Consider the following 16608-nt stretch of genomic DNA (forward strand, 5'->3'; position numbering starts at 1 on the left):
CAGTGGGACTTGAACCTTGTACTTACTTACCTAATGTGTGCTCCTTTTGAGCCGCTCCATAACTGTCCTCTCCGGCTTCTTACTTTGAAGACTGCTTTCCTGGTTGCCATCACCTCTGCCAGGAGAGTGAGTGAGCTCCAGGCTCTTTCTTCCACACCTCCTTTCCTCTCTGTCCATCCGGACAAGGTTGTATTGCGGACAAGACCCTCTTTCCTGCCCAAGGTTGTCACGGCCTTCCGCATCGGGCAGTCCATCACCTTGCCCACCTTCATTCCGCCTCCGCATCCCTCTAAAGAGGAAGAGCGGCTCCATCGTCTGGACCCAAAACATGCGCTGTCATTCTATCTAGACAACACAACCCAGTTCCGGGTGGATGACCAACTCTTTGTTGGTTACGTGGGCGCTAAGAAGGGACGGGCGGTGCACAAGCGGACCATCTCTCGATGGATCGTCTTGTGCATCCAGGCGTGTTACTCCTTGGCTAAGAAGGAACCCCCTGTTGGGCTGAGGGCTCATTCCACTTGGGCCACGGCGACTACGACTGCCTTAGGCCTAGGAGTGCCCTTGCAGGACATTTGTCAGGCAGCTACGTGGGCCTCGCTGCACACGTTTGCGAGACACTACTCCCTGGACTGCCAAGTCCGGAGGGATGGCTTCTTTGGCCGTTCCGTCCTCCAGGACTTTCTGGTGTGATTATTAGTTCGCCAGGGTTGGTATTGCTGGGGTATCTATTCTAAGGTAAGGAATCTATCACTAACGTGTTTCTTTCAGATGCACAAGTTACTACTTGTGTAACGATATATCTGTAAGAGACATTAGTTAGTGATAGATTACTTACCGACCCACCCATCCTCCCCGTTCTGCGAACCGATATCTAGGGTTAAGGTCATCCCCTTTCAGGGCCCTAGTTTCATGGCACCATTGTTGGTTCTATCATGGCTCTGCGTATCTGGCGCGGAAAAGCTGTGTATCAGAACTGACGTCAGCGCGCGAGGGCGGCGTCTAAGTACTCCAACGTTATTCCGGTGCCAACAACGGCCGCGGACGACGGCTGCCGGCGCGCAGGGGTATTGCTACGCAAAATTTTCCGGATGCAGTCTGATGCCTGGGGAAATTCTAAGGTAAGGAATCTATCACTAACTAATGTCTCTTACAGATATATCGTAACACAAGTAGTAACTTGTGCGTATTGTATGCGTTTCCCACTTCACTGTGTATCCACGCACTGACTCAGACAAAGTGTGTAACTTGTGCCCGTCACCGGAGCACAAGCAAGAAGATTGCGATGCTTGCAGATTGTTTTGATTGAAGAAAACTCGTCGCGGTCGTCTCGCTCATCTTCGGGCGATGCAGTGTCAGAGCTCCAAAGACACTCCGACATCTTCGGTGAAAAATCAGTTCAAGAAGATGATGGTGCATCAGTGGCAGAGTAGGAAGAAGCCTCCGTGCAGGACTCTGTTTCGGAGCTCAAAATAGACCTCCCCATCAAAGAACTGCCGCAGGGACAAGGTGACGTGAGTACGGAAGACCCCTTGTGTGAGAAGTTGGCCTGATATGCAGTGCTCACTATTCTAGTGATCACTATGTATCAGTCCAAACAACCCTTATTGATGATTGGTTGTAAGTCAACCTTATAGACCAGCTATCCTAGTAGCATGGATACGAGCAGTCTAAGGCTAAGACTCTAGAGGGCGTGTTAAGCCAGCTGTTTTACCATCACATTACCCCTTGAACACCCAGTGAAAGGACACCACACAAGTGTTATGAAAATAAACAGTGTATTTATTAGAATCACAACAACCCTGTACTCTTTATGAGGACAGGGTGCTAGGCACACAACAAAACTCTTACGAAAATACTTAAGTTAGCACGGTATACACAAATGCCCGAGGGGCACGAAAAACCATATACTCTAAAAGTGGAATGCGAATTACTAGCAGGTAAGTACCATACTAATAGGCTTTGGAATCGCTAGGACTTGACTAGTGAATCGTTAGATTACTTCTAGGAGACCTAGGGGACTCGGGTGCAGAGTGTGCACTCTCACGCGGGATGCGGGACAAAGTCTATGGAAGCTAGCAAAGGCAAAGTTAGTGTTCACGGGCGAACCCGACCTGGTAGGGAGAAAACGACAGTGGATCCTGACCCTTGGATAGTGAGGCTATGCTGGGACACCGAAGTGCCGAAGTTACCTAGACCAGGGGCTGCAGCTGCATAGGTCTCAAAAGACGTCGGGAATCCTCGTTGCCGGACCAGGAGCCTGGAAGAAAGATGCTGGCAGGCGACCAGTGAAGATTGTTCGAGTTGATCCAAGCCTGGATCTGGAAGAAGGACGATACCTGAAAGCAGAGGGGACCAAGTTCGTGACTACTAGCCAGTAGTCAGTGGGCACCAGGAGGGCACCGGATGGTAGTCACCTCGACTAGGTGAGTGGGCGACGCTGGCTCTGCAGATCTCACGGACCAGGAGGCGTTGTCGGCGACCAGGATGGAGAGGCGAGCTGTCCCACGATGGATGAAGCTGTCGGCGTCGAAGTTACCCAGGAATGGGCAACAAGCCTTGGCAAATTCAAGCCCACGCGGTGGACTCAAAATGGCGTCTGGAGTGGACCAGGAGGGTCCGGGGTGCTCCTCTTCGGGAAGGGAGCAAGGGCCAGTCTGGAGCAACCAGACCAGCAGCAGTGATGTCGTCGGGCGTCGTTCAGAAGGCCACAAGCCAGCGGGCTAGTAGCCAAACAACGCGGTGAGCAGCAGAAAGCAGAAGGGCCCCACGCCGATCGTGGAGATGCTGGGGGGCTGCTCTTCGGTGCTGGAGCTGCTCAGGGTCGGGGCTTCTCGGACCCCAAAGCACTCACCAGGAAATTACTCGGCGGGCTTGCTGTGCAGAAGTCGTGCAGTCTTGAAGATGGCCGGTCCCTCGAGGTCTCGTCGCACCCACGGTTCTCAGCTTGGCTGTAGAGGTGGGTAGAGGTCAGAGGTGCCAGGGAAGCCGGTTCTCGTCGAGCTGGGCAGTCGGATTCCGGAGGAAGGACGTGCAGCAGACCGCAGTGTTCTTGATGGTGCCTGCGGATGCAGGGTGACTACTCCTTAGCCACAAGGGAGAAATCTTAGGAAGAAGTCTTGAGTTCCTTTCGTAGAAAGTAGTTTCAGGATTCAAAGATGATCTGATTTGGAAGGGGGCCAGTCCCTACCTTTATCTGGGAAAAGGGGGCTGGCACGCGACTAGGTCCTGCCCTATGGGTGGGACCAGGAGGGGGGTGGTTACACCCACTTCCTTGGCGGGCTTTTCCTCAGCACAGGGTCTGGAGTGTCCCTGGAACTGGTTCAAGCCAGCCTATGCACAGTGAGCACCGGGGTGCCATGTGCAGTCACCTTCCTCTGAAGCCCTGCCTACCTACAATACACAAAATCCTGTCTGGGACGGTGCTGGCACCGCCCCTGGCAGGAAACCCTTTGTCCTTATCTCCTGCTCTGGGAGGACTCCCAGCAGCAGGAGGGCAGACTTGTGTCTCGGTGGCAGCATCCATTTTGTGGATGCTAAGGCTCTGTCTGACTTTAACCGGGGTTAGGGGTTACATACATGTCGTGTCCCTCTAGAAGGGTGGAATGCTAACCCCGTCGCCAGAATTGGCGAGGGGTTAGTATTCCAATTCGTATGACACCTTACTCGACATGTTTTGATAAAGCGATACCAGAGTTGGCATATAACCGCGAGGATTATAATGCACTTAAGAGTATATGGTATGCGATATCATGGAAACGGCTAAGGGATGGATCCCGAAAGCCGCAGACAGGCTCAGCTCATGCCAGAGCACCATCTCACACGATTCCAAGCACTCTGCCTTCAGGATTGTTAAGGCCTGCCATAGGAGTGACTGATAGGAGATCTGTGTGTCCATTTTAGGGTTAGATATAGGTATACTATATCTATAGCAAAGGGTGAGTACACCACCTTGCCCCAGCTGTCGTGCAGCCAGTTGTGTCAGTTTAGTTAGTCAGCCCAGGGGTGGCATAATACATGCTTCAGCCCCTGGGAGACTTCTGGGTACACCTCAGCCCTGGGTACAGGGACTTGGAGAGGGCCCAGTGCCAATTCAGTACCTGAGTACAATTTGCATAGAGAGAACAGCTAGGCTGTGGGTCTGATTAGCAGGCCCACAGCCAGGGAAAGTCGTAAACCAGTGCAGCAAAAAGCAAAAATCTGGGTGATCATAGGATTGCAGACCCTACTCTCCTACACCTTGCCCCTCCAAATTGCCCACAAAAACACAATGCTTCGGCATCTCCTTTGCCTTCTGGCCAAGGTCTGCACCTGCACCGAGACGATGTTTCCGAAGCCCCGCCTCAAGGCCCAGCTCCGAAACATCGTCAAACCTTCCGGCTCGGTACCGAGTCGGCAAAAATACACATTGGAACCAAAGCCCTCAGTTTCGAAACACAAATCCGGCTCGGAGCCTATACACTCCATGCTGAAAGTCAAACAGCCTTCTGAGCCGAAATCTTCTGTACTACAGGCCAGCCCACGTTGGTATTGAAAATGCCGGAGCCGAAAGATGTCCCTCCAGATGTGGTTTTAGACATTGTTCCACGGAAAACAGATCCTAAGTAAAAGACCGTATATTAACCCTGAAACACGTCATATTCATACTAAACTATCTCAGTGAAGCAAGCTTCCTGAAGAGGACACTCGTTATAAGATTCCTTCAAAAAATAAGTTTGTTGCTACCAGTCCTTTTCATCCACCTCCAAATCCTTTGCAAACTACACCTCCGGATTCTCTATCTCATCATGATGACAATGATATTGATGATGGGGGGTGCACATTTACCAGTAGATCCATGGACGAATTACACAATTGATCCTCCAGCAGATAATGACCCGGACCTTTACCTTCCTAAGCCATCTCTTCCAGATGACCATGTATCCTATCAAGAACTCCTTGTCAGGGATGCACAATATCATGGGGTGGCACTGCACCAAGAATCGTTAGAGGAGTGTTTTTTGTTCGAGACCTTAGGATCCACACATGGGTCATAACAAACACTTCATATACTTAAGGGCACGATGAGACACGCTGATGAAATTTTTAAAGACCCCATGCGTGCACGCATCTTGACTCCTAGAGTTGACAAGAAGTATAAGGCCTCCCCAACATATCCAGTATTTATAAAGGGCCAGTTGCCACTAGATTCCCTTGCAATGTCCAATGCTCATAAGTGGACTAATTCCCAAACATCAGTGGACGCTCTTCCACCAGATCGAGTCCAAGTTAATAGACTCTTCTGGCAAGTGCATAGCTGCTCAAGCTGCCAATCATTGGTGCATTGAAAATACGCAGGACCTTTTAGCCAGGTATGACGGGGCTCACTGGGATGAAGTGGAGCAATTACTTCAATATCTCCCAGATGAGCATAAAACAAGCGCAAGATTTGGTAAATGAGGGAAAGTTAATTTCCAATACTTCCAAAAGGTGTGCTCTAGATGCTGCTGATACTTCTGCCAGAGAGGTCAACACTAGCATTTTGCTTAGGAGACAAGCTTGGTTAAGGATCTCCGTATTTAAACCAGAGGTCCAACAATTCATTCTAAACACACCATTTGATAAGAAACATCTTTTTGGTGTGGACGTCAAGGCATTAGAAAAAATAAAAAAGGACGCTGAAGTGGCCAAATCCATGGGAGCACTCCAGTTTCCTTCAAACAGAGGCTCATTTCATTGTTCCTGTTACCGAGCGGGTTCAAAACCACACCCTCAGATCCGAATTCTTCCACCTACTAATGTAATAACAAGTCCTCTCCCTCGAGAGGTTTTTTTCGAGGAGGGTTTAGAGGGAACAGCTCCGAGGGTAGGGGTAAGGGCAACACACCCGTAACTCCCCTTCCCCTAATAAGCAGTGACTTACCCAATATCCCCACCCCTGCCACGACTAGACCACACCTGTCGGGGGGAAAACTTCAACAATTTCTCCCCATTTGGCAATCTATAACCGGCAAATTAATGATTGGAATTGTCCAACATGGTTATTGCCTGGAGCTTACCAGCAATCCTCCAAACATTCCACCTCGCTCTCACAAATTGTCTCCAGAACACCTGCAATTGCTCGAACAAGAAGTACAATCTCCTTTACTAAAAGGAGCTATAGAATCGGTTTCAGTACAGTACCAAAGTTCAGGGATTTACTCACGGTATTTTCTGATTCCCAAAAGGACGGTTCCCTAGGACATATTCTGGATCCCGGAAAGTTAAACCAATATATACTGTCAAAACACTTTCACATGGTGACCCTTCAGCAGGTACTTAGACTTTTTCGGAAGGCAGAATTTATGTCTACTCTAGACGTAAAAGAAGCTTATTTCATGTTTCAATTCACCCAGCTCATCGCAAATACCTCAGATTTGTGATAGCAGGCAAGCATTGCCAATTCAAAGTACTTCCCTTTGGAGTGACTACAGCGCCCAGAGTATTTGCTATATGTCTGGCAGTAGTCTCGTATCATCTCAGGAGACAACATATTCCCATCTTTCCCTATCTAGACTGGCTCATCAAAGCGACCACTTACCAAACTGTCTACGACCTACTCAATTGACAATAGACCTACTCCATCAACTGGGCTTTACGGTCAATGCACAAAAATCTCACCATCATCCTTCGCAGATGCAGTCTTACCTAGGAGCCACTCTAGACACACTCAAAGCTCCAGCTTCTCACAATGTAGCCACAATTCACAACATTCAGTCTGTGATACTACAGTGTCAGTCCAACCAAGCCTTACCAGCCAGAGTGTTCATGCAACTTCTGGGAATTATGGTGTCTGCATCGCAATTGTACCCCATGCAAGACTTCACATGCGTCCCCTACAAGAGTGCTTTGCACGTCATTGGAATCTGTCACAGGGTCAATTAACTGATCTAGTGTTGGAAGACTGTCGTACCCATCACTCTGCAGTGGTGGAACTCACAAAATGTATCAAAGGGGTGGCTTTTCATCACCCTATTCCACAGATCGTGCTCACAGCAGAGGCATCTGACAGGTTGGGGGGGCCCATGTCCAAAATTACACAATACAAGGCCTGTGGCGCAGCAAGCACAAAAGTCTCCACATAAACTATCAAGAGCTTCTGCCCGTTTTTCTAGTGCCCCAAGCTTTTCAAATTCACCTAATAGGCAAAACTCTCCTAGTCCGAACAGACATGACAGCAATGCATTATGCACGAAAGCAGGGAGGAACGCGCTCTCTCCAACTGTCATAACTTGCTCAGACCATTTGTGGGTGGGCAATCCATCACAAGATTCATCTTCTGGCAGAGCTCCTCCTAGGAGTAAACCATCAGATTGCCGACCTCATCAGCAGAAGGAGATAACAAATTCACGAGTGGGAAATTCATCCCCAAGTTCTCCTTCCATAGTTTGAAATAATTGGGATTCCCACAAATAGACTTATTCACCACAAACGGCCCAAGCTTCAGCTCCAGGTTCCCACGCCCGCTCTTAAAGGGCAATGCCCTATGGATGAACTAGTCAGGGATATTTGCCTATACTTTTCCACCTCTCCACTCATTCCGTGTCTCGTTCGGAAGCTCATGCAAACATCCCTCATACTAATTCAGGTAGCTTCCACATGGGCCTGTCAACCATGGTACAACACCCTACTGGAGCAGTCACTAGTTCCACATCAAAAGCTGCACCTCACCTCCAGCCTTCTCACAGAGAACCATGGATAAATCGAACATCTAAATCCCAAAGAACTGAACTTAGCGATCTGGCTCCTGAAGTCATAGTTTGGTTATTTAAATCTACCACCAGACTGTATTCTAAAAGATGCATGAAAGCATACCACTAGAGCTTGCTACGCAGCAAAGTGGAAAAGATGTGTTGTCTACTGCAATAACCAAATCAATCTTCTAGATGCTTCTATACAAAACATTATCTGTACCTGGTACACTTACAGCAAACTGGACCAGCTTATACATCTATTAGTTCGCCCCTAGCAGCTGTAGCTCGTATTTGTAGAATATGCAACATTTGTCATTATTCAGAGTTCCAGTCTTTCAAGAAAGGCTTGAAACTAGTAATACCACCAAGGATTCCTCCGGCCCCAGTATGGATTGTCAACATTGTCCTTAAGAGGCTCATAGGTCCACCTTTTGAATTATTTCACAAATGCCCTTTGCAGCTTCTTTAATGGAAAGTTGCTTTCCTCATCACAATCACATCATTAAGGAGAGTTTTTGAGCTACATGCATTCAACTTGGAAGAACACTTCTTTCAGTTATACAAAAACAGGTTCGTTCTCCGCACCAACCCTAAATTCCTCCCAAAGTGGTTTCTGCTTTTCATATAAACCAATCGGTTGAGTTACCTGTGTTTTTTCCTCAACCTGATTCTGTAGCAGAATGTGCTCTTCACACACTTGATGTAAAAAGGGCTTTATTGTACTATATAGATAGGACAAAACAGACGTTCACAAAACAATTGTTAGTTGCATTTGCTCCACCTCCGAAAGGCAATCCCATTTCTAAATCTGGTATTGCGAGATGGATTGTTAAATGCATTCAAACTTGCTACGCTAAAGCTATAAGAACTTTACTATACCCCCTAGTGCGCATTCCACTCGCAAAATAGGGGCTTCTGTGGCCTTTTTAGGTAACATTCCTCTAGCTGACATAATTAAGGCAACTACATGGTCTACCCCACACACATTTACCGAACACTATTGTGTAGATGTTAGCACGTTCAACAAGCTAATGTAGTCCAAGCAGTACTTAAAAGACTTATTTTAAAAAACTGCTACATCTACAGGTTAGCCACCACTTTGGGAGTATACTACTTTGTAGTATATGCAAAGCATGTGTTTCTACAGCACTCATGCCTCAAACTGATTATTATTTACCCTGTAAGCATCTATTGGCATGTAGACAATCAAACATTGGAGTCGATGACCATGCACACTATCACTGAAAGCAGGAGTTACCTTACCTCGTGACTAGGAAATACTTTTTTGAAGAAAAACAACTTTCAAACATCCGGACCCAACACTAGATGGCAGGGTATGCAAAGCATGTAAACCTACAGCTGTACATGCCAAGAACATATGCTTACTGGGTAAGTAACATTATCCTTTCACCACCCACTGGTGTTGGGGAATCTAGGAAAAAAATATTGTGGATTAAACATGAACCTATGAATGTTTGCAAAGAACAAAGGAAACATTAATCTCTAAGGCTTGCTGATGTTACCTGTGTAAGTATGTGATCAATCCTGTATTAGTATTGCATTTAGGTACCGCTTACATCACAGTAAATTACTTGATTCACTAACCTGTTTCAATGTACCCTTTTGTCTAGCTCACTACTGTTGAAAACACAACTTCACTTCAGCCTGCTGCAACCTTTTGCACTGCGTCAACATCTCCAAGCAGTGCCTCTACGTCTGTCAGTATAGCAAACAGTTTGAACACTACCACCAGCCTTGCACTCAATGTTTCCAGTGTGTCGATGCCGCCTGCTACTACACGGCCACCTCCTTTGGTATCTTCAGGTATACAATGGCTGTCATCAGTTTACTGAAGTCTTGATTGAATTCCTTTTAAGTTGTGTATGTTTCCCATGGTATTGCATTTACTGGAAATAATGATTTGCCATGGCTGTATCTGAATCTTTGACAACAAAATGGAATATCAACCAGATATTTCTGGTAGCCTTGACGTTAAATAACCCATGTAGTTCCTTTTGCTAATGGCTTTTTATTGATCATTGCTACCATTCTTGGAGAATTGCTTTGAGATCTTCCAAATATTGACTTGAATTAATTTGAGAAAAGAACAGGAGTTCAACTTTACCTAAACTGGTCTTCACCAGAATGAGTCATAAGTTACCCCTGTGTCAGTTACTTGTCATATGTAATGTACTGATACTCATTGCACTCTTACCAGTCACAGTAGTTTAGGTTGTGCATCCATTTCTGCGCTAGTTCAGGTTTCCAAGTGATCATAACACCTTGCACAATTTCAGGTGTTATAACAAACCATGTAGACAGGAGAGTTCTTGTCAATGCTATATTGTTCTTGGTGTGTAATGGATTTTTCCTTGTGCAGATACAACTGAGGCTTAGCTTCTTCTTTTTTGTCTCTCTATATTCCAGATATTCTACTATGGATTATTTCATGGTGCTTCTGTAGGTAGTTGCTGCTCTCTTCCGATAATGACCAAGCATGTCACCGCTCAAAGTGCCATTGGTTGAGTCACTATTAGTATAGGCTACAAGAACTATACCTGGCTTTCATTTAGTCAGGGAAAGTGTGATATAAGTGGGACTCGATACTGCCATAACTAAAAGCACCAGTGTGGAACATGTTGTAGATGCCCTGCTGCCTTGCTAATGTTTAAATGTTACAAGTTGTTTACTTCAAGCATTTAACTTTCACTTCTGAGAATGACTCCTGATCACATAGCTGAAACCCACCGTGCATCTGCACCCAGATTATTTTATTTCTAAAATGTATTCTGAGCTAAACTTTGGTGCTCCATGTTTGATCCTGTTTGGCGATAGAAAAATGGCATGTTATATGCTTCAGCTTGGACTATTGGTACAGAAGAACATCTTGACTGGGTCACGGCTACAAAAGACATTGAACAAATGTATCGATAACAGACTAATCTGTAAGACCTCATTCTCAGTTTCCAGTATAAACTACAAGTACTCACTGGGGAGGTGAGTGATGGGCAAATACACTGTTTTGATTTTGCCCTCCATCTCATACTGCGTTGACTCAATCTGATTTGTCTTCTGGTATGTAAAATGTGTGCCTTCCTCAAGATCATGTCTTAGAATGCTGCTTTGCGTACATGAAATAACTGAAAATCATGATGTAGGTGGTTGTAATATGCTGCCATGGATTCTATTTAATATTTGAGGATAATACAGCGATACGTGGTTGGGTAGCGTCTTGCGCAAAACCAATAAGAGTAAAGAAAGAACCAATTGACAATAACAGGTGCTCTAGGGAACAAACAGGCAACGACCACTAGCGTGCCAAAAAGTGTTCCCTCTGTAAAGACAGAAGAAACTAACTAGAAACAAACTTGGTTCCCGAGCAACATAAATACAATATTTAATGAGAAATATCAGTCCAAAGAAGGTTCTCCAGATCGTATCTTTCAGAAAAAAGTCTTTATTTCCAAGACACAGATTTCAGTCGGTGATCCAGCGTAGTTGGGATCATCCAAAGTAGCCAAACAAAAAACAGCCAACACGTGTTTCGTCTTGGGAAGATACCCAAAGACTTCCTCAGGGCCAAAGAATCTTATCAAGATCACATCAAGATTGTTTCACCATATTATTATACAGTCTCATCTAGTGATATACGAGCGCCATGGACTAATCCATGGTGCTCGAATATGGCGGGAGTACTCTCCGGGACCTGATTTATAATTCATATCAACAACTTACTTTGGACCTGTCCTTCCAGTCCTTCAATGAATATCACTAGATGAGACTGTATAATAATATGGTGAAACAATCTTGATGTGATCTTGATAAAATTATTTGGCCCTGAGGAAGTCTTTGGGTATCTTCCCAAGAAGAAACACGTGTTGGCTGTTTTTTGATTGGCTACTTTGGATGATCCCAACTACGCTGGATCACCGACTGAAATCTGTGTCTTGGAAATAAAGACTTTTTTCTGAAAGATACGATCTGGAGAACCTTCTTTGGACTGATATTTCTCATTAAATATTGTATTTATGTTGCTCGGGAACCAAGTTTGTTTCTAATATTTGAGGATGTTTTGATAATGATGCCTCTGAGGACTCGTATTCCATTAGGATTAGCAAACCTCAAGGGAAAACATTTTTCACATGCTTGAGGATCCCTACAAGAATTGCTAGTGAAACCAATCTGTAGATGAACTGAAACGCCACTTCAGGTTGTAAAAGAAGCTCCTCCTGTACACATAGGATGTTCAAAAAGCACTGTTAAGAGGCTAAGGGGACAAGCTTGCATTGGGGCTACGCAGACTCCCTCCGTTTCATCTCCAGTCACCTGTGGGTTTCTGTAATAAAACATAAGGACGTTTGGCATCATGATGTAACTTAGATGCCAAAGGACAATCTGCCTCAGAAGCTCATCACAAAGGCATATTCTTGTCAGGTGTTGCGTCGTAATGGCAAATTCTTCTGGAACTTCCTAGGACAATTTCCCAACAGTAGTAGTAATAAGAAATTCATAGGGACACATGTACATACAAAATCGTGTCTTGAAACCACAAACACTAAAAACCAATTGCCCTAATCTCAATTTAAAAACTCTACTTGATTGACTGTATTAAACATGCAATTCCCACTGCACCATCGAAAATACATATCTCGGACAGTAGTGCCACCGTACCCACCTGGAGTGTATCTAATATTTAAAAAAGAAAGGTCTTAAGATCTTAACACAAGCGAACTTATAAAAGGTACAGCCAACAAAATATGGCATACAGAGCATTTTGCATGAAGAGAACATGCCCAAAAACCATTTTCACTTCGTACCTTGTTGTTCCAAACAGGGCTAGAAAAGATGGGATTGCACCACAATCTTATTTTCATATTTCATTGTAAAATCAGGTTCTAGCAACTAGGACAAGTAGGGAAATAAATTACTTTGACCTAATGTTTGCAGTGCAAACATTGAGGGTTTCTCCAGAAGTAGTCCTAACCCACTTTCTTGGCAGATTCCCTCAATTCCTGTTAACAAGGGAAGGGAGACCATCTTTCAGTTGAGCCCCATGTTGTATGAAGACCTTTAAGCTCCTCCCTTGTGACGAACGTCTCTAGCACACTTCCCTTCACTAACAAGGATTTATTCCCAGCATAGCTTGGAGATTTTTATTAAGACTTCATCCTCACCTTATCTATTTAAGTACTTCACCATAGGGGAATTGACCATTGTATCCCAGGGCAGACCTAATAGCCCCTAAGGGCTGTATGGTCCGCCGAATCCTATTTATGGATCAGTTCTTTTTATTGATGCTGCAGTAAAGTGGTATCTGAGAGTGACTATTATTTATAGATTCCCTACCTTAGGATTACCTCCAGGCGTCAGACTGGATCAGGAAAATTTGTCTTCAGCAGTACCCTTGCGCATCAGTAGTTGGCGTTGGTCGAATCCGCGCGTGCGTCGTGATCGCTGAATGATGTTGCAGTATCTACTGAGACATCACCCCTGCACGCTGACGTCAGTTCTTTCTTTTTCTGTGGCAGCCAGCGCAGATCCAGGGAGAGCGGTACCCTTAGTCACTTTTTGACTAGCACTTTTTCTTTACTTTTGTCGACCTCTTTTTCGAGTGTTTAGACTCCAGGGGCACGTAGTACAGTCCCATTGTTGGACCAGCTTCAAACCATGTGACTCCAGTCACAAGTTGATGATAAGGCTATTTGTAGAGCGCATCTGTTCCCAAAAAGGTTTCCTGGCGCTAAGAGAAGTTCTGAAGAGGAATCAAATGAAAGAGAAGTAGTGGGGTTTTTTTTTGGGATCAGTTTGTAAAAAGCCAAGTTTTTAGTGTCTTTCTGAAAGCGAGAAGGTTAGTCATGCTTCTCAAGGAGAGGGGAAGTGCATTCCAGCCCTTAGCTGCATTAACTGTGAGGCTTCTGCCTCCCCAGTTAGCCTTCTTCACCCTAGGTATTGTTACCATCTTGGCATCAGAGGAACGTAACGTTCTGGTAGGGGTGTACCATTGGATGAGTTGTTTAAGGAATTCTGGCCCCATTCCATGGAGGGCTTTGGAAACCAAGCACAAGTCTTTAAATTGGGTGTGTTTCCTTACCGGAAGCCAGTGTAGGGCTTTAATTTGGGCGGAGATGGATTCGGCTCTAGGTATGCGGGTGAGTAATCTGGCCGCTGCGTGCTGCAGAACTTGTAATTTATTCAAAGATCCCTCATGTATCTTTAGGTACAAGCTGTTGCAGTAATCTAGCCTAGGCATGATTAAGGCAGTAACAATAGTTTTTTGTGCTGCTTTAGGGAGAGATGGCAATATTGTTTTGCAGGATTTAAGAATATAGGTGGTAGTCGAGACCACTTTATTGATCTGGTCCCTACAGTTCAATTTCTCATCGATCCAAAAGCCCAGGTTTTTCACTTTTTTTACTGCCGTGGGAAGCTGGCCTAGGTCTATTGGCCAGCAGTCTGGTGTCCAGAGGTTAGGATTATTTCCAAACAAAACCACCTCTGTCTTGTTGGAATTCAACTTCAAGCAGTTTTGGGCCATCCAGCCCCCCACGGCACTCATACAGTTCTGTAGCCTCCGGGGGGCAGTCTGAGAACCGCCCGGAAGAAGGTTCACGACTATCTGAGTATCGTCGGCATAGGATGTTAATGATTTTATAAGGGGGGTCCAGCGTGGAAACGTAAATATTAAAAAGGGTCGGGCTCAGAGATGAGCCCTTAGGAACGGATGTATGACGTTATAACGCATACTTTTACTCCGCAGACCATTACAACGCGACTTTTACTCCGCATACCGTTACAACGCATAGCGCCTTGGGGCGCTGGATAGTGGTAAGTATAATTTACTATTCTAACTCCAGTCCCCGTGGACCCTAGGGAAGGTGTTGGATAGTAAATTATACTTATTCCCTATCCTAGAGCGCCCCCCAGCGCAATGCGTTGTAATGGTATGCGGAGTAATGGTCGCGTTGTAATGGGTCTGCGGAGTAAAAGATCCGTTGTAACGGGTGTATACCCTTAGGAACACCACAAGGCAGAGAAAATGGCTCTGCTTTGAATTCTTCAAGAGCTACGGTTTGTAATCTATCCGTTAAAAAAGATTTAAGGAGTTTCCATGCCGAGCCCCTCACTCCTATATCCTGTAGACGGTCCATCAACACCGCATGATGGACCGTGTCGAATGCTGCTGAGAGATCCAGCATTATCAATGCCGCATTGCCTCCTTGGTCTAAAATCCTTCTAATCTCTTCTGTGGATTTTATGAGTGCAGCTTCAGTACTGTGGCCTCCTCTGAACCCAAACTGGGTTGGGTCCAGGGCCTGAGCATCTTGTAGAAAGGTGTTCAATTAAGCATTAATGTTCCTTTCTATGACTTTTGCAGGAAAAGGGATCCTGGAAATAGGTCTAAAATTGTTGGGATCGGTGACATCCAGATTTTTTTTTTTTTAGCAGTGGTAGAATTGAGGCCTGCTTCCAATCTTTAGGGAAATACCCCACAGAATACATAGTATTGAAGATCGGGGTCAGTATTTTAGAGACAGGCTCTGCAGCTGAAATAACTACGGAAGTGGGGCATGGATCCATTGGAGAACCCGATTTTACCTTCTGTAGTAGGTTGCAGGTGTCTAGTTCTGTTAGTGGGGTAAAATTGATTAAAAGCGGGTTATTTTGTTAATTTCTGAAGGAGCTGGTGCTAAGCCATATGTAGTTTTGTTACACGATTTAGTGAAGGTGACAAAAATGTTGTTCACTTTCTCAAAGAAGTAGTTGGCTATTTTATTACACAGCTCTTGATTGGCTATAAGGGGTGGCGTGCGTGGAGCAGACAGTTGTTTTACTATTTTAAAAATCTCTAGCCTGAATAATTCTGTCAGCAAAATATTCTTGTTTTGCTTTGAGAAGCAGCTGTTTGTATACTACGAGACTTGTTTTGTGGTCCTGCTTATCCTGGTCACTGTAGCCCTTCCTCCATTTTCTTTCTAGATGTTTACAAACTAGTTTCTGATCTGAGTTCGGGAGAGTACCATGGGGCGGAGGGGTTTTGTCTTGTTTGATGAAGATGTTTTATAGGTGCTAGTTCCTTACCTGCCTCGGCTAGCCAATTGGAATAAGTATTGGTGGCCTCATCTAAGTCTCTAGACATCAACGGCATGGTTGATGTGAGCAGTTGGTGTAGTTCCTTATTATCTATCTTATTCCAGGCTCTGGTCACTGCTTGTTTTCTTAGTGATTTAGGGGTCATACGTTCAGGCAAGGTAACCTGATAAAAGACCGCTGAGTGATCTGACCATGTCAGGGGGAGGACATTAAGGGTTTCCAATAATAAGTTGTTAGAAAAAATACCGTCTAGGGTATGGCCAGCTACATGAGTGGTTTCTCTCACTAGTTGTTTTAGATTTGCGCCTTCCATTAATTCCAGCAACCGGAGGGTATCTGGGTCTAGAGAGGCCTCCAGGTGAAAGTTAAAGTCCCCCAGAATTGTGTAGGAATCGAGGCTAATCCCTCTTTCCAGTATGCATCCAGAAATCGCCCTCTTGGGCCCGGGGGCCTGTAGATAAGGGCTCCTGTTAAAGAATAGTGGTGTGAGAAATTGAGACAGAACTCCAAGGCTTCACAATGTCGGACACGGACCCACACCTCGTGTGCCTCTGGTGCCTGAACCATGACCACGACCTGAAGTCATGCTCTGACTGTCGGTCCATGAACCCGAAGTCTTTGCGGGAACAGTCCTGAAAGCTTCTGTGGGCCCGGCAGTCAGCTACGTGCCACTAGAGTCCCTGTCGAGAGGGAGGTCCCGGGACCGGTCACGGAGTCATCACCATCACTCCTCATCGAATACTTGAGTTAAGTCGAAGAACAAGAGGAAGGCGAAGCAGTCGCTCTTCCCCTTCTCCCCGTCTGT

At 45.5% G+C, this 16608-nt stretch overlaps 1 protein-coding gene across 5 annotated transcripts in view; it reads left to right on the top strand.

Moving 5' to 3' along the window:
• Positions 1-16608, top strand: part of UBAP2 (ubiquitin associated protein 2) — a 1803012-nt gene that overhangs the window by 1305181 nt on the left and 481223 nt on the right. For all 5 annotated transcript variants that reach the window (XM_078674719.1, XM_078674718.1, XM_078674717.1 and 2 more), the window contains exon 19: positions 9344-9536. In XM_078674719.1, coding sequence (XP_078530845.1) covers positions 9344-9536 — 193 coding nt within the window. The remainder of the gene's footprint in view (positions 1-9343; positions 9537-16608) is intronic.

This window comes from Lissotriton helveticus, chromosome 2_1, assembly GCF_964261635.1.
Source record: "Lissotriton helveticus chromosome 2_1, aLisHel1.1, whole genome shotgun sequence".
Classification (NCBI taxonomy): domain Eukaryota; kingdom Metazoa; phylum Chordata; class Amphibia; order Caudata; family Salamandridae; genus Lissotriton; species Lissotriton helveticus.